At 41.1% G+C, this 23,023-nt stretch overlaps 1 protein-coding gene across 1 annotated transcript in view; it reads right to left on the bottom strand.

Annotated features, from left to right (window-relative positions):
- Positions 1-23,023, bottom strand: part of nsmfb (NMDA receptor synaptonuclear signaling and neuronal migration factor b) — a 50,638-nt gene that overhangs the window by 12,094 nt on the left and 15,521 nt on the right. The window contains exons 4-13 of the mRNA XM_028578757.1: positions 20,894-20,966; positions 14,882-14,950; positions 10,081-10,133; positions 8,707-8,796; positions 6,162-6,289; positions 5,968-6,051; positions 2,327-2,360; positions 1,934-2,004; positions 1,339-1,418; positions 570-672 (exon numbers count right to left, since the gene is read on the bottom strand). Coding sequence (XP_028434558.1) covers positions 570-672; positions 1,339-1,418; positions 1,934-2,004; positions 2,327-2,360; positions 5,968-6,051; positions 6,162-6,289; positions 8,707-8,796; positions 10,081-10,133; positions 14,882-14,950; positions 20,894-20,966 — 785 coding nt within the window. The remainder of the gene's footprint in view (positions 1-569; positions 673-1,338; positions 1,419-1,933; positions 2,005-2,326; positions 2,361-5,967; positions 6,052-6,161; positions 6,290-8,706; positions 8,797-10,080; positions 10,134-14,881; positions 14,951-20,893; positions 20,967-23,023) is intronic.

Below are 23,023 nucleotides of genomic sequence, written 5' to 3'. Positions count from 1 at the left end.
TGTGTGGGCATGTTCCTGTCCATATGCTGTGTGTGTGTGTGTGTGTGTGTGTGTGTGTGTGTGTGTGTGTGTGTGGGTGCCTGCATATAGTGAGTGTGTATCAGTCTCTGTGGGGGCTGAAGGGTCGTGGCAGGAGGAGCTGTGTGTGTAAATGTGTGAGCGTGTAACTGCAGCAGGGCTGAGTGGGTGTAACTTCATTAAAGGGGTGTCAGGAGTTTTTTTTCTGTCTTTCCAAAGTGCTGCGTTTGTCCTCCCCTGCCTGTGCATGACAGCAGGATCAGAGCTGAAGATAATTTATACACTCGTCCCTATGATTTATAAGAAAATCACTTCCTTGTATAAAAACTGCTCCCTCCTTTATAATTGCACCATGCATATGCTAAAATGCTCTGGCGCCTCATTAGAGAGACTGTGTGTGTGTGTGTGTGTGTGTGTGTGTGTGTGTGTATGTGTGCATATTAGAGATTATGAGTAAGCATGCTGCATGTAGACCTTTAATGTAAACGTGTGCCCTAACTAGTGGGGTCTTATTTGTTGTTGCTGCTTGTCATGACACCAAAGAGAAGTACCTTTTCTCCGTTAGCGCTGCCCAACACATAGCAGCCCATGATGTGGATGAGGTTGGGCTTGGGATTGAGTTTACTCATCAGCCTGCTGAGCCGCCGCCAGAACCTGCAGACGTTAACACAAGCAACAAGACATGGCTGAGCGGTTAGAGTCCAAACCGCATAACAGTCACAATTCTGAATACAATGTGGAGGCACTTTATGGTTAGAGATTTCCATCACGTGCTTTATACCAGCTGCACTCATTCAAATGTAAAAGGTAAATCTGAAAGGGTGAACAAAGGAACCATCTATCTTATTCTTAGAAGTTTCGGATACACTTTACTTTTATCTACATAAGAGTGACATGACACTGTCATGAACGTGTCATAAACACTATAAACAAGTCATAAACGTTTATGACATAACTTCATAGCTTCTTTTAGTAAGTGTCATTCGGTTTTTGTCATGACAAGTTAGGGCTAGAGTTAGGGTTAGAGTTACGGTTAGGGTTCATGTGTCATGACTGTGTCATGACAGTGTCATGTTACATTATGTAGATACCTTCAAGTTAAGTGTTACCAAAGTTTCTAACGGAGTGTGGTTGACAGGAATATATAAGTATCTATAACTTGCTGCATGTCCAGAATAATTTCTAAACACACACTACAGTATACTGAACATAATGACTAACTCACTTCCTTTCTGTCACTATTTATGTATGAACATTTAAACAGGATAATGCCTGCTCTTTGCCCTGTATCATGATGATCGGTGATAGAGGTCCACCTACTGGATCATGTCTTCTTCCTTCTCCACTTTTGCAAAGGTGGCCACTTTATTCTTCAGCAGGTACAGATGGCCTGGGCCTCCCTGGGGAAAGGGGTAGCTGTTACTCTCTCTCTCTCTCTCTCTCTCTCTCTCTCTCTCTCTCTCTCTCTCTCTCTCTCTCTCTCTCTCTCTATATATATATATATATATATATATATATATATATATATATATATATATATATATATATATATATATATGCAGTATATCATCTAGGCAGCAGGAGATGTGTTTTACTGGCGAGAGCCTGGTAAAATAAAAGGCTGCAGACAGACGGCGAGCTGTTGGACTAGTAGGTAATATTAGCTGGCTTGCTATATAGTTATTGCAGTTGCTTGATGTTTTGGCTGTGTCATAAAAACTGTACGCGTACAACTGTCCATATTTACCACAGCGGTGTAGAAGTATAGGGGGCTATAAATCACAAAAAATAACAATGTGACACAGTGATGCTTTAAAGGCTCAAACTAAGGGATTTTTTATTTAAACTGCCAAAAGCAAATATTTGTCCCAAAATATAACATGAAACTTAAAAAAATGTGTCTCCTGTCACTCACCTGGCAAAAAATGAGCATGTTCCAGATCTTACAGCCTTTCCTGTAGCCAATCAGCTTCTTCTCTATCTCCTCTGGGCCAGGGAAATACACACACACACACACACACACACAGAGAGAGAGAGGTGTCACTTTTCCCACTCAGACATAATGGTGAGAAACATTAATTGGCTGTCCCTTGACACACACACACACACACACGCACACACACACACACACACACACACACACACACACACACACACACACACACACAGTACAAAACTATGAGTCATCTCTGCTCTCCAGCAAGCTGAAACTTATCCCACCCTCATCTTTTCCACATTTACACTGGGAGAGTAACCTTTCTACTTGAGAGCTTGAGAACATTTCAAAACCCACACATGTCACACTCACCGAGGATGTCATCAAACGTGGCATGTTCATGGTCCTTCGAATGGAAGATTAAAGTTAGAAGATTAGCGTTATTATTTCATTAATCACTACTGAACAGAACAGAAATGCAATGATTTTCTACACCGAACGTTAGCTCATCTACAGCCATCACTGTAAAGGAGTTAAAGTTGGATATATCTATACGTATATATTCTGAGAGTTCTCATTTAACTCATACTCACAATAACAATCCATTACATTTTTGATGAGTGTTTTTAACAACAGCAAAATACATTTAAATTCCTCAAACATCAACATTACATTGCAGCGGTTCCCAACCCCTGGGATGGTAACAAGGCAAAAATCAGGTTCATAAGGTGACTAATAGGATAGGAAAGCTGAGAAAAACCTCTATGCAACACAATTGTATATCTATTGTATAACTAATCTGTTTTTCTTGTGGATTACTGGATGATTTGAGATTTCTAAGGGTCTGAAAACAATTCTAATGTAATGGGAAAGAAACCCTGAACTACTAAGTGTAAGTAGAGAAGTGAGACACAGTATTAGTCTAAAGCCAAGACAGTTTGTCTTGTGTTGGACCCCTTCACCAAGGAGATGACTAATGGGGATCCTTTATAAACACCTAAGCCATGCTAGTGCATTGTGTGACAATGCTAACATGCTGATGTGTAATGTACAACATTTACCATGTTCTTGATCTTATTTTAGTATATTTACATACTATCATTTGCTAATTTATTCTAACAAAGTCCAGCTGAGGCTGATGGGAACGTCTGTAGTTCTGCAGGTGTTTGGTCTCAAATCAAATTATTATTATTATTATTGAAAACTGATGATGATGGCGCCAGAGTCAGAGGATCACCAAAGTCAATACAACTCATCCTGAGGTAAACGTGAATGTCTGTTCCAAATTCCATGGCAATCTATCCAATAATTGATGAAAAGTATATTATAATTATGTAATTATAATTAACTTTGCAGGATTCGTGACTGCCTGAACAAAATGTTGTGCCAATCCATTTAGTAAGGCAAAGCAGCAGAAAAGTGAAGCCAAAGCTGAAGCTCCTTAAAGCTGCATTCTCTCTAACTACCAGGTATGGGGCGACTCCTCTGGCTCCAAAAAGAAGTCTGTTTCTATAGAAGTCTATGAGGAAATGAGCCTATTTCTCTCTTGATTTATTACCTCAGTAAACATTTTCATAATTAGTTCATGGTCTCAATCTCTAGTTTAAAGTCTTCTTCTATAGAGCATGATGTTCATTTAGTAGATGATGGTCCCATTTATTTTAAAATAAAGGATGAAGCAGGGGATGCTATAGGACCTGTCAGTTAGGACTGAGGCTTAGCAATGCTTATCCATTGAAACCATTGAGACACTGGTTAAGCTACGTCATCCCCAGCTCCTCCCTCTTGTCCATGTATGGTCTGTACTGGTTCCATAATACCAAAATAGTGACGACCAAAATGCAAACTCCCGGCTTCAGAATGGCACACACACAAACCAATGATCACTGATGCTACGTCCACTATTTTTTACAGTGTATAGGATCACCACAGTCAGAAGCCTGGGACCATGGGGACCATGAATGTCTGTATCAAATTTGATGGCAATCTCTTTAATCGTTGCTAAGACATTTCCATCTGGACCAAAAGTGATGGCCCAATCAACTGACTGTCCACAAGACTAACATTGCCATCTTTAGCGTGGCTAGCAAGGTTGCAAACTACTGCTCTCTAATGATATATAATTTTTTAATTGTAATTTAGGTTCATGTTTTATTTTGTAGTGTCTGTTTCTCCTGTGTCGTGTCTTGTTTTACTTCCTGCCTTGTGTGTTTTCCTGCCTCTGTGATTGTCTGCTCTGCCCTGATGTGTCTCACCTGTTGATCAGCCCTCATGTCACCTGTCCCTCGTTACGACCCTCGTAGTCTCGCTTTGCCAGACTAGCAGTGGGCGGTGCTAAGCACCGGAGAAAAGCTGCGGTGCCACTGCAAAATAGGCTCGGAAGGAACTGGTTTTGGTGGAACGTGTACATTCCATTTATTTATTTGATTGGGACAGTGCATGTTAATGAACAAACATGGAATACATGCATGTAAACATGCCGGATTGTAGCCAAAAGCTAATTTCCATCCGTAGTCCCACGGGCTAAGATCACACAGGTCACAAAACATTGCATAATAAAATTTACATCTACAGTAAGTACATCGTCTATCATTTATAAATTAACAAAAGCCCTATATACAGTATTCACATAAGACTTAAAAATTCATTCAACTTCAAATATCCATATACACATTACAAAATAAAAACAATTCAGAAAAAGATACAACATACCCACTAATGTGTGCAACTTTGGTTTGCCCATAGCCATTTTTTTCAACTGAGCTTTAAACGAGCTATATGTAGGGCATTCTCTCAATGTTAGAGGAAGACTATTCCACAGGTTCCCACCTCGGACAGACAGAACCGTCTGACCGAAGGTGGTACGCCTGTGGGGTATTATCAGGTCTCCTCTAGTAGAGGCTTGAGTGGTCCTCTGCAAATTTTCTTTAGATTTGATAAAGTCCTTCAATGGTGGAGGAGCGAGGGAGTGTAGAACCTTGTATATCAAACAGGCCATTTTCAAATTGATCATATTTCGAAAATCCAATAGTCTATGTTTTTTTATAACATGCAAAAGTAGTTTAAGTCGTGCAACAGAAAACTCCGATTGGACAGATAGTCTAGCTAGCTGTCTGGATTTACCCTGCAGAGATCTGAGGAGCAGTTAACCATAGTCCTCACAAATCCACCAGAGGTTAGAATGCCAACACAAAGAAAGCCTAAGGCAACGGATATCCGACCTAAATGAGTGAAATCTGGCTGATTTTCCGGCGGCAACGGGGCGTGTTTTTAGTCTCTGTGCTTTGTTTGTCTGATGTCAGATCGCCGTTACTCCCTGCATCATTCCCTGTGGCGCTCCCTGTGCAGTATATTTCTTATGGGTGTTTGCTCTTCCCAGTTTTCAGGGTTTTCAGTGTATTGATTTTTGTTTGGATCTCTGTTGGCAGTTTTTTACCTGCCTGCTTCAGAACACCTTTCGTTTGTAAGCTGTTTAAATTTATTAAACCTTTACAATCTTCCTGCTGCCTCCTTGTCTCCAATCTGCTTTTTGGGACCAAGTCTGCTATTGCACATCCCTGACATACTCTTTAATATAATGTGACAGCTGTTGAAATATTGTACATACATGCATGGCCCCAGATGATGAATCCCAATAATGTTGGTGATAACCTGACTTCATATAGCGGAACCAACAGATCAAACTATCCATTTTTCCAACACAGTGCATGATAGAATACCCTTTTAACGGATCAAATTTCCAAGAGCCTCAGCTCTTCTTCCCAGCGGAAGTTGACAAACTACAGTATAGGCTAAAGAAAGTGTAATCAGGTGTGACAATATAGAGCTACGCCTGGCAGACTGTAGGTGACAACCTTCTCTCTGCACCACATTGAGGCCTAGCTCATGGTAAGGACGTAAGGATAGCATGTTGTATCTTTGCAACCACTAAAGGACTTATTAAATGCATACAGCACAAATGCCTTAAACCTAAATATAGTGGTGGTGTTTAGCTGTTGATGGCTGTTACTCACATAAAGAATGGGGATGATGGAGGGGTCGTTCCTACGAATGATATTAGGAACATATTCAGCCTTTGGGACCTTGGAGGATATCAGCTGTGGAAAACAGGAATCATGCAGAGAAATGTGAATACCCCTGGCTGCATGACGGATATATTTTGTTGAACTTCAAAGTCAAATTGTAAGTTGATTGCCAAGATTCTCACCATGATTTTAGGTGGGATAAAGTCCTCTCCTTCACAGGCCACTCTCTCCATCTCCCTCTCCTCCTCCCAGTCGGCGTCCTCGTCCAGCCCTTCATCTAGTGTCCCTGAGGAGGTTCGAAGCTCGCCACCTGGCACACACACACACACACACACACACACACACACACACACACACACACACACACACACACAGGAACAAAGGGTGAGATGAAAGGATAACATATAACAGGATTAGAGAGGGGGTGCTCCATTTAAAAGTGTTGCACCTGTTATTTCATCTTTCCAGCACAGAGGGGAGGGACTGACGGAGGAGTTAAAATGAGACAGCAGACCAGACAAAACAACACAATAACACTCTCTTTATGCATCCAGCCAGACACAGACAGCGACAATGTGTGTTATAGGAAAAATACATCTAAAGGCATGTGCTTATGTGTTTGTGTCAGATGTTCACAAGTCATTTTTTGGAAGTCAAAGTTGCGTCTCAAGTCTTTGAGCTTGAGTCTATGGAATGCAGTTTTATTCAGAATTAAATAAATGAATAAATACATAAATTAATTAATAAATACATAAATACATGAATAAGTAAATAAATAGATGGATGGATGGATGAAATAAATAAAAGAGGCAATAAATACATAAATAATTAAATTATTTCATGGTACTTTTATTTCATAAGTCCACATTTATTTATTTCAAGAGACTTTTATTTTCCTAATTCCACATTTATTTATTTCACCTTCTTATATGCAAATCAGGGGGCGTGGCTATCTCTCACATTCAGAACAGAACCGTGGGCAAAAAAAGGCTGGCGAAGTGAGAGTGCAACTGCAACCCTATTCTGGGGTAACTAGACCACCAACTAGCACTGACCTGACAGAGCACCACAACAGGCAGCTCGTGGTGCTCTGTCCACTGCAGGTTGACACGACAGCTGAGGCGTTGTTAAGTGAGCTAGCGGGCAAACGACTGCTCTAATTCATATTAAACTGAACATTTCCGTTGAAAGTGAAGTGAGACAAGGTGAATGGGAATTTTTCTCGAAGAGAAACGGGTATCTCTCTCTCTCCCCCGCCTGTGCCTGCTGCGCTGTGGCCGTGTGTGTGTGTGTGTGTGTGTGTGTGTGTGTGTGTGAGAGACCTCCAGCTTACATTGGGTTCTCCCATTCTCCGAGCGACGAGCTAGCGGCCCTGGCAGGCGCTGGCTGGCTGGCTAATTTCTCACCTAAAACGTTCTCAGAAGTGAATTTAGTGATGAATAAGATGGCAAAAATTGTTAAAATTGTCCTGTTGTCGGTCTGCCAAAGAAGTCCCATTCACCTTGTTCTGAATGTGAGAGATAACCACGCCGCCCGATTTGCATATAAGAACTGGAAATAAATAGAGAGGGAAATAAATAAATGTGGCAATAGGAAATAAAAGTCCACGGAAATAAATAAATGTGGATATACAAAATAAAGGTCTCTTGAAATAAATAAATGTGGACTTATGAAATAAAAGTCTCTTGAGGCTCAGACATCCATGGCGCACAGTAGGCAGGGCTGGATGATTTGTAGGTTATTAAAGGTCCCATGGCATGAAAATTTCACTTTATTAGGTTTGTTAATATTAATATGCATTCTCCCAGCCTGCCTATGGTCCCCCAGTGGCTAGAAATGGTGATAGGTGTAAACCGAGCCCTGCGTATCCTGCTCTGCCTTTGAGAAAATGAAAGCTCAGATGGGCCGATCTGGAATCTTCTCCTTATGAGGTCATAAGGAGCAAGGTTACCTCCCCTTTCTCTGCTACAGACACAGAAAGGGCACATCCTAAGGAAAGCTCATTGTGGGACTGGCTCTCACTAACCTCTCCTCCTCCCTCCCCCACATAACACTTTGCGATGGTTAGCTTGTTACCTGTGACGATATATGCTAAATGTAATGTCTCTTCCACATTAACAAGTGACTGACCTATCTGGGTGCGTTTGGAGAAGCCTGGTGAAGTCCGACGTTCTTGATCCGGCATCATTTATCTTGGTGCCACACACCTTGCATGTAGCTGTTCTCTTACTGCCACTGTTTACCAAGTTATTGAAAGCAAAACTAATGATAAAAGGCACAACTCCGGGAGGACTTCGCCATCGTCAATGCATTTTTTTATATGTGAGTGCGCGCACATAAGGCATAGCGCATGTGTTACGTTATGGCAAAGGGCAGGGGACATGCAGCTCATCATACATTTCCCCAACGTATATGCGCCAATAAAAGAAAATAGAAATATATGAATAAAAAAGCAATAATTGCATGAAAACAGGTTGTGACATGTCTCAAATCTCAAGACCGAGTCAAGTCTGAAGTCTTTTGGGTCGAGTCGCAAGTCAAGTCTGAAGTCAGCTGTTTGTGCGACTTAAGTGCGACTCGAGTCCGAGTCTCAGACTTGAGTCCCCATCTCTGGTTTGTATATCTGTATTAAAAGCCTGCATGTGCACTAGAGTATCATATTAAGTATATTGTATTGTAAAGTATGATGTTGTTAGTGTGTAGGTGATTGAGAGAGCATTGACTCACTGTCTCTGGAGTCATGCAGTGAGTCAGGCTTGACAGGGGTAGGGTCACTCCACGAGCGGCTGAAACTCTTGGCCCGGCGCTCGGCAAAGGCTGATGGAGTTAGAGGGGGAAAAAGTCACTCTCTCTCTCTCTCTCTCTCTCTCTCACACACACACACACACACACACACACACACACACACACACACACACACACACACACACACACACACACACGCACTCTCTCCAAATGGTTCATCAAGCCCAGAAACCAAGGGTTTCGCCTGTTCCACCTGCTTTGACCCAGTGGGGGTGAAGGACAGTCCCTGTTAGCTAACTGGCCTTGGTGCTTTATGTTTACAACCACGTGGTCATTCAATAATAGCTTTTTGATTTTCATTAAAAGATTATTGGGTGCTCGGTGTGTCAATGCATCGTGACATCACTGCTGGGTGTGCCAGTGCATCGTGACATCACTGCTGGATGTGTCAGTGCATCATGACATCACAACATCTTGTCTGAGCAACAGTCCAAATATATTTGATTAAATGTCACATAAGACAAAGAAAATCACATTCTCACAATTACCAATGTGGAACCAGCAGCTGTTTGCCATTTATGCATTGAAAATTCAATCATGATCATTAATGTCACCAAGCCTCATTCAAGGGCTAGACTTAATTAAGGTTCCCTTAGAAGATAACTAGTTAGGCTTACTGTGTTTTGCCAGGCATTATAGAGTTGAAGGAAACTAACACATTTCCTTGCTGAATCATTTTCTAAGCTTCCTAACTCCCTCCCTCACCCAGTCATTTGGTTGTTAACATATTCTGCCCGTTACCCAAATAAGACAAAATCTTCGTGTTGCATAGAAAGGGACTGTCAGACAACGTGATTTGTGAAGTTTCCAAAATGGTGAAATATAATGACGAGGGTTGTTCCATAAGTTTGATTTAAATCAAAGGTGTCAGAGATACAGCAAACAAACTAATGTATAAAGTGTTTAGTTTGCCGGCCCTCAATTTATCACTGTTATATACAATTGGCCTTCGAAGTTTTCAGTACACAATTATAATATGATAAAAAGGACAAAAAAATTTCCTGAGGTGAGGAAAATGTGAGTGAGTGCACAGTCCCAGTAACAGACACACATCAGTTCAGTAGGCTGACAGTAGACAGAAGGTTTTGATGGCATGTCAGATTCATAAACACACTCTAACACCATATTCCGATAACCATGCACAGTACTGTTGCTCCATGCATAAAGCACAAACAAATTCTGATGAAAATCAATTCCCATGTTATGTTACAGACTGTAGAGCATGAATGCATGACAACATACTGACATCAGCATGCTTACATACTGTACATGCTGCAGATCCTGTGAAAGACTTACTCTGGACCTTCATCCTGCGGCTGCCCACAATCCTAAGGTGTGTGCGGAAATTTCTACCATTTTAGGGAAGAGGAGGAGACAGAGACATTAAAAAAAGGAACAGAGCCAGAGAATGAAAGAATGTGTCCAACCTACAGACACAGATGGGTAGATAAGTCAAAAGTAGAGCCAGAGCTGTGACAAGAAGATCGGTACCTAAATCAGATCTGAGCCTCCAGTAGGTATCCATCTTGTGCACATGCTAATGTGTTAGCATACATTATGCTAAAGAGTACCTCAAAGTCTCAGTTTGTGCCACTTATACATTTAAAAGCATACATTTATTCTGCAATACCTAATCATCTGGCTGAAAAAAATATTTAATCTGCTGCACAATTAAAAAGTTTTTCAAAGTTGCAACTCTATTTCCTAAAACAATGTTAGCTGGAAATGACATATAGTACTTGCTTAATTAGTATATTGTGAACCGTACAAAACAGGTAAGGACACACATTTCAGCTACCTCGATAGAAAAGAGGCTCCTAACTTGGGAAACAGGTCGAAAATCTGTTTTTTGGGCAGCAGGTGGAAAAACTTTGTTCTTTCTGATATGGGTTTGATTTTTAATAACTTCATAACCAATTCCAATGATAACTAAGTGCAGTATTTTAATGTCTTACTGTCAATGTCTACATACTGTGTGCTAACATGTTAGCATTCAAAGAGGACACAGCTATATATACATGGGGCCAGTGAAGTACTTTACATTATGAGTGTTTGAAGTTACTCAGACATGTCATATCAAACTTTTTGAAAAAGCCCTGCAAAAGAAGAATTCGGTCTTTGACTCATTTAAAGAACTATTGTAGAGAGGTTGCATCATTACTGGGAATCTCAGACTGAATTCTTGTCTTTTAGTTGAGTCTCTTCCTTCTCCATCTTTACATTCTGTCGCTGCTCATTTGCTGCCTGCCTGGCATTACTTTCACACAGGGGAATGTCCCTTACTACAAACAATGCCTGAGTTTTAGTAGGCATTGCATGATTTATTCGTACCACTGGAGAAAAAGAGTGGGACAGAGAGAGATAAAGAAAACAGAAACAGGAGACAGCCCTAAGTGGAACAATGTGCGGTCTAAAACACAGCTTTTTATTATTCATCAGCTCGTCTGACTCTGATGGTTCAGTGCAGTGCAAGAGGGCTTCACACTCACTTTTATTTTGGTGACTGAATAGCTATCTGCCACTTCTCATACATATCCATACGTATAATGCATATCTTTTTATTAATAGTTTTGTACTTGCACCATCACTTATAATGTATATGTGCACTCTTTCCTTTGTACTGCAACTGCTGCACAACAAAAAATAAAGTTCTATCTCATGTTATCTTTTCCTCGTTAAGTGGAACTATAGTATGAAACCGAGAGCTTACTGAAAGTACACACTGCATCAGCTGGAGTATTGCAAAATGGCGATGCTACAATGGAGACTTGATTAAAGGACACTTTACTCATAATTGGCAGCACTAATGAGCCTGTGGGAACAGCTGGAAGGACCTTCAGCCCAGTGATGTCATCAGAGGTCATCGCAGCTTGGACTTAGAGTCTACAAATTTGTAATGGAAAGTCTGCGTTACAAACTGGGGGCATGGAGTTTACCAGACAGGGAGGTTCTATCTATCCCTGAATATCCAAAGCGAGAGCTGTGTCTGGGTTCTTGGCAGTAAGTCGGACTCATTCCAGGTGGGGTTGGCCTCCGTCAGGGCTCCCTTTGTCACCAATCCTGTTTGTGATATTCATGGACAGGGTATTGAGGCTTAGTGGTGATTCGGTGGGCTGGGGATCTCATAGCTGCTTTTTGCAGATGATGTAGTTCTGATGGCATCATTAGTCTGTGACCTTCAGCACTCACTGGATCGCTTCACAGCCGAGTGTGAAGCGGCTGGGATGAGGATCAGCACCTCTAAATCTGAGACCTGCATCAAAAGGAAACCGATGGAGTGCCTACTCCGAGTAGGGAACGAGTTCTTACCCCAAGTGAAGGAGTTCAAGTACCTCGGGATCTTGTTCGCAAGTGAGGGGACGATGGAGTGAAAGATTGGCTAGAGAATCGGAGCAGTGGGGGCGGTATTACACTCACTTTATCACACTGTTGTGACTAAAAGAGAGCTGAGCCAGAAGGCAAAGCTCTCAATCTACCATTCAGTGTTTGTTCCTACTCTCACCTATGGTCATGAAGGCTGGTAATGGGTTTCCTCAGGAGGGTGGCTGGCGTCTCCCTTAGAGATAGGGTGAGAAGCTCAGTCATCCGTGAGGAGCTCTGAGTAGAGCCGTCAAAACCGCACATTGATGATAGCTGGCTACATGAACCAACTTGAGTCATGACCTGTCAACTGCAACATGAATAGTTACACTACATGCTAACCAGATACAAGTGGCTAGCTGTCTCTGGCTATCTTCAAGAGATTCTAACAATCACATATACAAGATAAAGCGACTGAAACAAGACAGATCTGCACTCTGTATTTGTTGATGAGCATCATCTCATGTCATGAGAGGTAAAGCCAGAGGGGGTTCGTCTAAACAGCTGTGTTAAAAAGTGATGAGGTCCGTGACAACTGACATGGCTGGTCCACGACCCCACAGCTCATTATTTTTAATACGACCCACCTGTAGTCAGTTATAGCTAGCTTTTCCCACAGTCACTGTTGTTTGTGCCATTACATAACACCGAAGAGCATCACTGTCAAACTAAAGGCCTTCTTCTCAATAATAACACTAATATCAACCTGATATATTAGTGTAACACCAACCAAACAGCAGCAAGGTTCATCTGTGTCACAGTGAAATGCAAAGCACACACACTCCCACCTGCATTTATTTTTTCTAATCTCAAGCTATTTTATATCCAGAGTGCAGTTTGATGCATGCCAGGGTTGAAGCAGAGCCTAAAATAGAGGGATGACTCAGAGGAGAGGGGGATCCATGAGTCAGCCAGTGTTGTATTTTCATACTGAGTGACAACAGCCAACACCCGCGCATCAACACTACCCAGTCAAATTCATGTCAGTGTCTGTGAATCAATACTTGTGTGTGTGCAACTATCTCACCAAACCCTTTCATTGTGGCTAGGACCTTTCCAAATGCTTTGGAAAAAAAATTATTGCTTATTCAAACATGCATAATTCAATTTGTGAAAGTAACTGAGATGCACCTTTCTAATAAAAGCACATGCAGGCACGCACACACACACACACACACACACACACACACACACACACACACACACACACACACGGATTGGTGGCCCTATAACAGCAGTTGAGGACCGGAGTGTGTAAAAGCATGGTAACTGTTCACCAAAATGTCGCTGCAGTGGAACAGGCTATCATAAGGTTATGTAGGCAAAGATAAATGCATGTGTTACATGCGTTTGTGTCAAGAGTTAGTGTACCAAAGTGTTGCATAAATGGAGTGAGAGGATTTAGATTAGTGAGTCATGTTGTCAGTGATAGGATTGACAGAAGACATGACATCATTTTAATTACTTTTAATGGATGACCTAAATGAAGTCAAGTTTCAATTAAGTCTTTCTCTTGCCTCTGTAGGCAGTGGTGTTAGTTATAAAATGTTTCTGTAACCCATAGCTGGCTATCAGGAGGCGTTACACACCAATGCACTAAAGGCGGGATGGCAGTAACGGTGGATTGTGCTGCTGGCAGCATCATCAGACCGACAGGAAGCACTGTCACCACTGCTAGCTTAGGAGCTATTGTAGGCAGCTAGAGTTGATTGATACAAAAGCTTAAATGAACAATTCAATTGGGCTATCCATCCATCCATTTTATGTCACTTACTGGGTTGCATCAATGATATGATGTTGAATTATTGTTATATACTGCTGGGACAATGTATATAATAATGTAAGCCATAATAATGTAATGGTCCCTACTGGTTTCCATCATGCTCTCATACTTTGGCCACTTTGACTGTCAAACAAAAACTATTTTCATTCTCTGTGGTAACAAAATGTTTTTAATTATATTTCAACGACATCTTCATCAGCAGATGGGGTTCACTCACTTGTCGTCATGTTACCCAGCAACTGAGCCATCTATCCAGAGAGGAAGATTATGAGATGGTTAAGTCTAAGTAGTCACATCAATAGCATGGACAGACTTCCAGCTCTGCTGAATATGTTGAAAGATTACAATGATTATAACTAAAATGGTGATTGTTATTAGTAGTGTTCATTTTTTGCTAGTTGGATTACCCACATAGAAGTTCAAAATGAGTCACATTGTTCACAACCTGGAAAACGTTTCACTTTAACCTGATCTCCCTGTACTGTACTCACCTTCCTCAAGTCCAGCTGCCAGCAGTCAGAAAGCAGTATTTCTCATGGCCATGGTACAGTACAATGGTGTGTGTATTGTATAGGCCACATACATTCTCAATTAGCTGTTAACCAAGTAATGCTGAGGCAGCACAGAAAAATAAAGGCTGGTCTCTTATCAAGTTCAGGTAAAACATGGAATTACCATAATGTGCAATGTGCTAATTCTATCAGTAGTCAGATGTTGGACGATGTTTCAAATTAAAAGCCTACAAGCAACACAAGCTTCTCTCTGCATTGGAGGTAAATAAAAACCCTGTCACCATTGGAAAACGTACAGTAAATGTAGAGATGAGGTTAAACATCAGCCAAGTGGTCCATTAAGAAAAAAAGCATTTTGATGTTAAGAGGGGTATTTTTTTGCTGTGTCATAGGGGAACTGTAACAACACACAGGACAGAACAGGACAGCCAGGACACGGTACCTCTCCATCATGGTGGCTGCGTCCTGCTCTCTTTTCCGCCTCTTTCTCTCAGCAATGCCTCGGAAAGCCCTGCCAGGACGTCAAAGCGGTAAGTGAATTTTTGGAGAAATAAAATGTTATGTTTTAGCGGCGCCTGACCGAACACAAAAGAGTTTTTGTCGGAACCCAAACTGACCCAAGAGGGTACATAACCTTTACAGAACGTGTCTGATTTAGCTCAGACATTTTCTTTTTTTCACCTTTTATTGTTACTGTCGGCCTTACTTAAATGCCACAAAGTTGAGAGAAATTAGATTTAAGCCCTTTGGGTCTAGTTGGGTTCGGGCATAAATATAAAATTCCAGTTAGGGTGGCTGGGGAAAAATAAAGGTGAGGAGGTTAAAGTCCATAAGGGTTACTGAGGGGTTTGGTTAGTTTTCTGAGTGGTTAGGGTTTGCAGCACACAGACGTTGTATCCACCAGAGGCAGAAGCCGTAGATATATTCTCAAGTAGTAAACAAACACACACACGCACGCACGCATGCATGCACGCACACACACACACACACACACACACACACACACACACACACACACACACACACACACACACACACACTCTAACACTAAGATCAACATGCAAGAAAGGGATCTACAAGAAGACACACTAAGGAGTAACCAGGAAACTCATCCTGCCTATCCAATGTGAGTTAACTATATTATTAAGTCACCAGTATCAGCAAAGCAAATCCTGCTGAGTGACTGTCATTTTTGACCATCATTATTTCATATCATTCATTTCACAATGATATCTGACCATGATATATTTTGGTGTCCATTACTTGTCATTCTGCCAGTGTGTAAGTTGGTCAACATGGGTGTGACAATAATGGCTCTGACAGGATGTCAGACATAATGAGAATCATCTGTGACAACGCATGTCAGAAATTAAGTCATGTCCTGCAGCCGGGTTTTGACTGACAACCGATAGGCTGAAGTCACTTGAGTCAGTACAGTGGTCATTATCCAACAGCTCTGCCACTATGCTGCACTGCTATTATATTTGTTTTCCCTCATGAGCTCTGTCACTCTCTGTTCCCTCTTCCTGAACAAGATAAACATGTTGGATGTGCCTCCTCCTTCAGCCTGTCGCTCCTTCCACCATCTGCCATCACCAGAAACTCTAAAAGCTAAGAGCCCTCTTCCTCTTCTTTTCCTCTTTGTTAGCAGTGCTGTGTGGAACGCGTGCCTGTTTGGAACGAAAGATTGCTTGGTTCCCAATATTATAATTTTTTTCACAGCTTAATTGTGTCAATTATCACAAACGTGACACAAAATGCAGTTATTAAACGCTTGGTTCCTGGTGTTGCTGCTTGCAGGGTTGTCGGGTGGCGTGAACGTTGGAAGCGTTCCTTGAGAACCACTCATACAATGGTAGGCTAAATGGTACATTTACTGTAGTTATATAGCACCTATCTACCTTACTGGACAAAGCGCTGTACAATTTGCCTCTCATTCACCCATTCAACCACCCATGCATGGCCCTGGCCCACGACAAGACGCCCCCATCTCTGTGACAGTCGCAACAGAGAAAGACCTCGCAGAAGTCTCTCTTCTACAGAACATCGTTAGATTTGTCGCTAAATTGGCAACACTGCCCCGCCCCCGCTGCTGTACAGAGGCTCCTACAACAGCATGCTGCTTGTGACGTCTTTTGCACTTTAAAGATACACACACACACACACACACACACACACACACACACACACACACACACACAGTCCTCGATTTATAGTTAGATAAAGCGGTCCAGCACATTTCCCACCAAAATCACATTATGTCTCAGATCCATATGGGAACGCTTGCATGCTGTTAACTTGCAATATGTTTAATGAGTTCTGAAATATTTCCATCTATACAGAGCCGTGTAAATCAGTAACATCAATTACAATAGCCACCTACCAAAGTTATACCCACCAATAAACTAGCTTAGTGCTACTGATAAACAGTTTGGGTAAATATGTAATTTCAATTACAATGACAGTATTTCTTGTAAAACAAGCTCAACTCAAAGTTGTACGTGGTGGTCGACATTGTGTTAAACGTGATAAGTGGTACCAATAATTATAAACTTAGCTTCTTCTTGTTTGTAAGAAACCAGATAACACAATGCTGCTGATGTTGATGTCCTCCCAGGGTTCTTCTTTTTCACACCAGTCAGTTGGAGCAATTCCTAACTAAGCTTAGCTAGCTTTCTTTTAGTTACCAATTTAGCTCACTTTAACTAAATCTTAAGATACCACATATAAACTATTCCGTAAGATTTAATATAAGATTAACTGTATTTGGCATTATAAAAATGATTAGCTCTACACAGTTAGATTTTCTCACATTGCAAACGTTTAGATATCTTACTGATGATCCTGCTGTCAGATCTGCTCTGAGCTAACGTTAGCTTAGATTGTTAACGTAGAGAGAGACTGACCACTCTGTTGTTCTTTTTGATCTACAAAACCATAATCAACTTCTACCTGTCCAAGATTGAAAGTGATACAGAGTGGTGCTTCTTTTTTTCTTTGGAAAACAGTTTTGGCTCATTGTCGCAGACATCAACATGCAGAGCTTGTTACGGACAATATTAATTTATTTGACATCACTGACGATTTGAAGGTTACACGTATCCAAACTTTTAAATGATGTATTGTTCACACATATTTTGTGCTAATCCAATTCTGTCTGTATCATATATATATATATATATATATATATATATATATATATATATATATATATATATATATATATATTGTTAATCAGCTCGACCTGTGTCTATCTTTAGACTGAACCACAATGAAGTGGCTGTGCTGGAAGCAATGCTTTGCTTTGACCAACGTGCTTTTCATGATGGTTGCAAAAGCTAGTAGCTTTAGGCATACATTAACTTTGTGTAATAAGTCATCACTGTGTTGCTGTGTAATATATGAAAGACACTTCACTTAAGCAACTGTAATTTTTCAGAGCAGGTACACCAACACTTTAACTTGATAACTTATTTGTGCAACTCATGAATGTAGGATACTCATTTCATTCCCATGGTCCCAGTCTCATGGCAGTTCGTGATGCTATCACCATCTAATAGATTTCTTTTCGTGACACCATCACGAACTGCCGTGAGACGGTACCTTCCCTGGACTTTGGTTAACTATTGACTGAATGTATAACTTGAAACACCCAGTCCAGCAGACAGTGAAGGACACTGCAGACTGAATAGCACAAAGCCACACGAGGAAAAGGGCTCAACACATGTTACCTAACTGACAGTGTGAGAAAAAGTAAGGAGGAACAGTGGGGGCAGTTAAATGAGTTACTCACGATATTCTACAGTCGTTGTTTGGAAAGCCGCCACGTAGAGAGAAGGGTAGAGGAAGGAGAAAGGACAAAATGAAAGAGAAGTCAACAACAGGGCCACTCACACACATATCAGAGACTGCTTTATGTTGCAGGTCTCACTTTCACAGAGGATACAATGAGCATGAAAACTCACCTTGAGTGGTAACGTCCTGACTGTAAACTCAAAATATCAGTGAGAAAGGACAGAATCCCTGTCAGTCTCATTAGGACACACACATTGGACATCAATGGTGAAGAGAAGGGAGTAACAGTACAAGACAGATGATGATAACACCCATACCCAGCTGATCTGATCAAAATGTCTCATTAGCAGCAGGCAAATAAACTGGTCAATTCTACAGTAAAGGTGTAATTTATTAAACTGGAACAAACCCATTATATTAGAGGTGAACGACATTAAAGGCCAGTGTCAGGCTCATACATTGGACACAGATGGAAACAGATGGAAACAGAGAGGGAAGACGCTGAAGGGGGATTGTGGGAGAGACAAGGGAAAAGATTATGGTGGCTGAGCTTTGTCTGTTAGATGGTCATAATTATAGGATCTGCATGTTAGGTGATAATTAACTAGTCATGAGGAGTGCAGTGTGTGTGTGTGTGTGTGTGTGTGTGTGTATGACTAACACACGTTTTCTACTTTCTAAATCTGGTTTATTGGGAGCAATTTAATGTAAACAATTGACCTGGTCACACCAGCATTTGATACAGCCCAATTTTGTGGTAAAACTCCAAAGAATATGCAGGATTAGTAGGGAGGAGTGTGGGGGATTAGGGAGCTATTGGGCATGACTAGCACTAACAAAGTGTTACATATTAACTCGCTAGTCACAGCTAGTCATCAACTAGCTCTGCGAGTAGTCACTACGTCACCAACGTTCAACAACCAAATATTTGGCTAAGACACACAGCAGAATTTTGCTATATGACTATCTGATTCCCAAAGGTCTATTCCAGAAAGCAGGTTAAACAAACTCTGAGGCTTCATTTACATGGCTACATTTTGTTTTTTTAAGCAGAGTTTTGAGCCAAACATTTTGAGCCCCAGTAGAGGAACTAATCTCCTCAGTTAACACGCCCAAACCTCATATCTCATCAACATTCTCGTATACTGGGCATAAACAGGAAGCAGCATGTATACTCCGCCCGCTGCTGGTAGTTGCCATGGTAACGCTATTGGCTTAGGCTCAAAGAACGAGACGTTGTGACTGATAAGACTCATACAGGCGGCAAAACGTTGGCATCAGTGTCGGTGTTGCCTTTTAAACCAAAACGTAGCAATGTAAATATAGCCAAAGTCAAACCCTGTGCTCTGCTTTGATGAACTTGCATGTCCAGACTTTCCTCCACAGCGCTGCGGAGGAGGGTCTGGCTAGTCCACACAGCATTCCTGGATGGTAGAAAAACATGCTCTGGTTTATTGGCATTTCTTTAAACCAATCACAATCGTCTCGGGGGGTGCTAAGCTCCGGACGGAGCCATGGTGCCTCTGCTAAATAGTCTCAGGAAGGAACTTGTTTTGGAGGAACGTGTACATAGGGAGGCGAGCTCTGGAATTTACTCAAAAAAAGTTTCCCAAATCGACCAGAGTTTAAAATGCCAACACAAAGAAAGCAGAAGGTGAGGGACATCCGGCAAAACCACTGGTGGTACTGGAACAATCCCGTCTTCGATATACACTAATAAACCCTGAACTATGACTTAATGAAGACTGAACTGTGTGTTTTTTAAATTTGAACGCTGGGTTGATTTTAGTGGAACTGTTCGAACAAACTCCAGAGTGTCCCTCAACAGTTAACAAATTTAGTTGTCACTAAATCTGCTTTCTGGAATACATGGCAGAAAAGCCATGAAATAGCATGCATGCCATCATGTGAAAACTTTCAGTAGAATCCATAGATTAAGATTATACCTAGATATACCCAGACAATTATTGGTTTAGCAAATCATCTTTTTGCTTTGTCTTGTGTTTATGATAATGCTGTACATGAATTAGTTAGTGTTAGATGTTTCAATATCTTATTGGAACAAGACAGGATATCGCTGAAGGGCACGCATAGACGAGACAAACAGTATAATCTAACGTGCTATCTGTTTTGTTCACAATTATGATTAGATTTGGCACTTATGCTAATTTTTGTAAATTGATCAAGGTGGTCAGTATAGCAGTCTGTGGCTGCCAATAGATAATAAAAATAGTAACAATAATAATAATAATAATCATCATCATCATCATAATCATCCATAATACACCATACATTTTTTAATGGATTTGTCAACAGAATTACTATTTTCATTAAATTTTCATTTTCTAATACATTTTACATCAATCTGAACATTTTATTTCAATTTGTTTAAAAAAGTAATTTCAGTATTAGCAGCCAATGACTTGCGTAGTTCAGAGACAAACAAATAAATATAAAAGGTGTCCATAAAGTGGACTGGCTTCATACATTGGTGAAACCGACAAGTGAGAAATGTGTGAATGCTCATTAAGGTTTTATCGTACAATGCTACATCCTGGAAGGAAAAGGTTGGGCCATACCCTGCCAACATGGTGCTGCTGCAGTCAGACACTGTGATGTACAGAACGGGAGTGAAGGCGGATTTCTTTGCAATACTCACGCCTGCATGGTGGTGGTGGCTGTCTGAAAGCTGAACATATTCTCTTTGGGGAACCAGCTATTAGGATTATCCTCTGCAATCACAGAAAACAAAAGCAAGTTGAGGTATCAGCACGTAGAGTGCTCAAACAAGGGCTTTACAATTAGCGGAGGAGGCTAGCAAAGGCATGATGACAAGAGAGTGGGAAGTGAAACATGATGATGGTGGTCACTGCGTGAAGTACACCTTGTTTTTACTGGGGTATATTTAGGTATCTTAAATATGTTTCACAACTATTATTTTACACATTGTACTGTATGCGAACACATTAACTCTGTTGATATGACACATGTTTATATCTACACTATATACTATCAGTGAAAAACATGGAACTTCTTGTTCCATGTTTTTATCTTTCCTCGCTTAGACTGCTGTAAGTCCCTCTTTAAGTGCATTACCCAGTCCTCTCTAGCTATCTGCAACTGGTGCAAAACGCAGCAGCTGGACTGTTAACACAAACTAATCGTTTCCTGTTCCTTTGTCAAACCCAGAGGCTCAGGGGAGGATCTACCGGGTGGCATAGGGTGGCAAATGCCACCCTAAAAGAAAGCCTTGCCACACCTGCTGCCACTCCAGTTGGCAGCAACAAATTAAAAGTTATGGCCAATTTGTCAATTTACGAGCGCGAATCTCCAATGTCCGACTGCAGTGAATGCAGCACGAGATGACGCCAGAGCAGCAAGAGCCTGATTTGTTTGGAAAACTGAGTGGCGTGAAGCGAGGGAGCCAGGAGTCGCGAGGAAAGAGGTCAAAACAGATTAACTATCAAGAAATGAAATTATAATGAAAGCACAGTGCTAGCATAGTTGCGATGCTGATTTTGAGATGATAAAAATCAGGTTGAAGAATGTTATTTTGCTAACCATACATATAATGTTACTTAGGTCTGACGTTTGTTCTGTGTAAAGTAGGCTACAAAAGCTAATATTGATTCAACGTCTGTCAAGGAAAACATTGTAAAGTTAATTTTAATCTTACAGAAATGAAGAGGAAAGGTAGCATATGTAGTTTTTTTCTCACCAAAGAGAAAGGCGAAAGAAATAGAAAATGAACAACTGAGCAAGGTAGATGGAGAAGATGAGGTGGAAGGAGAGCGAGAAGACGAAGACGAGGTGGAGAGAAAAGGGCAACAGAAACGTGACAGAGATAGAATACAAGGCCAAGGCGACCAGGGCCAGGAGGAGGTGGGAGAAGACCACAGACACAGCGGTGAAGATATGGAGGGAGAGCATCATCAAGAGGAGGAGGGAGAAAGCGAGAGACGAGATAAGGTGCAGGGCTCAGACAGTGAAAGGGAAAGCAGAGTGCCTGGGCCATCACCAACAAGCTCCAGTCGAGCTGGTCCACGGTATGGAAATTGTTGCTGTTTATATTCTAAGTTACATATGAATAAGAACAACAAATGACAAAGTATGACATTAATAATTAGGGAAAGTTGTCAGTGTGAAAGTGTGATGAGATGGGGAGATGAGGTTTTATATTTTGTGTAGAATGTATTTTAGATCTATTGCTCAGATTAAATTAAAAAATGTAACAAATGAACCTAAAAATACTCTCCCAGGCTAAAATGTTAGTGTGTGTTAACGCAGTCTGATGGTTATAAATAATCAATGACAGTTCCTAATCTTGTACAAATGCTGCCTGCATTGCGGCCTCTCTGACACAGTCAAAAACTGTTTGATTCCCCTCTCACACATCTCCCACTCATCACCTGGGTCTTACCTCAATGCCTTTCCTGTGATAAAGCCCCTTACTTCTATCATACTTCTATATCTCCTGTTAAGTGAGATCACATTGTATGGTCACTTATTCCTAATATACTTCTATCATACTTCTATATGTCCTGTTAAGTGAGATCACATTGTATGGTCACTTATTCCTAGTAAGAACTGTTTCAAATGAAACCTCAAATGCAGGACATTGATTGCATGAGATGAAGTTTGTCTGTATGAGTTTGTAAATGGAAGCCTGTGCCCTTTTGTAGTTTGTACATACTATTTCCCATCAAACTGTGATAAAATTCAGTATACGTCTGACATATGTTGCCACCCCTCAAAAACTGCTGCCCCCCTCTCGCCACCCCATAAATAT

This window comes from Perca flavescens, chromosome 5 (genome assembly GCF_004354835.1).
Source record: "Perca flavescens isolate YP-PL-M2 chromosome 5, PFLA_1.0, whole genome shotgun sequence".
Lineage (NCBI taxonomy): Eukaryota > Metazoa > Chordata > Actinopteri > Perciformes > Percidae > Perca > Perca flavescens.
Note: the sequence above shows the minus strand (reverse complement) of the source record. Positions and strands in the feature narration are given on the sequence as shown.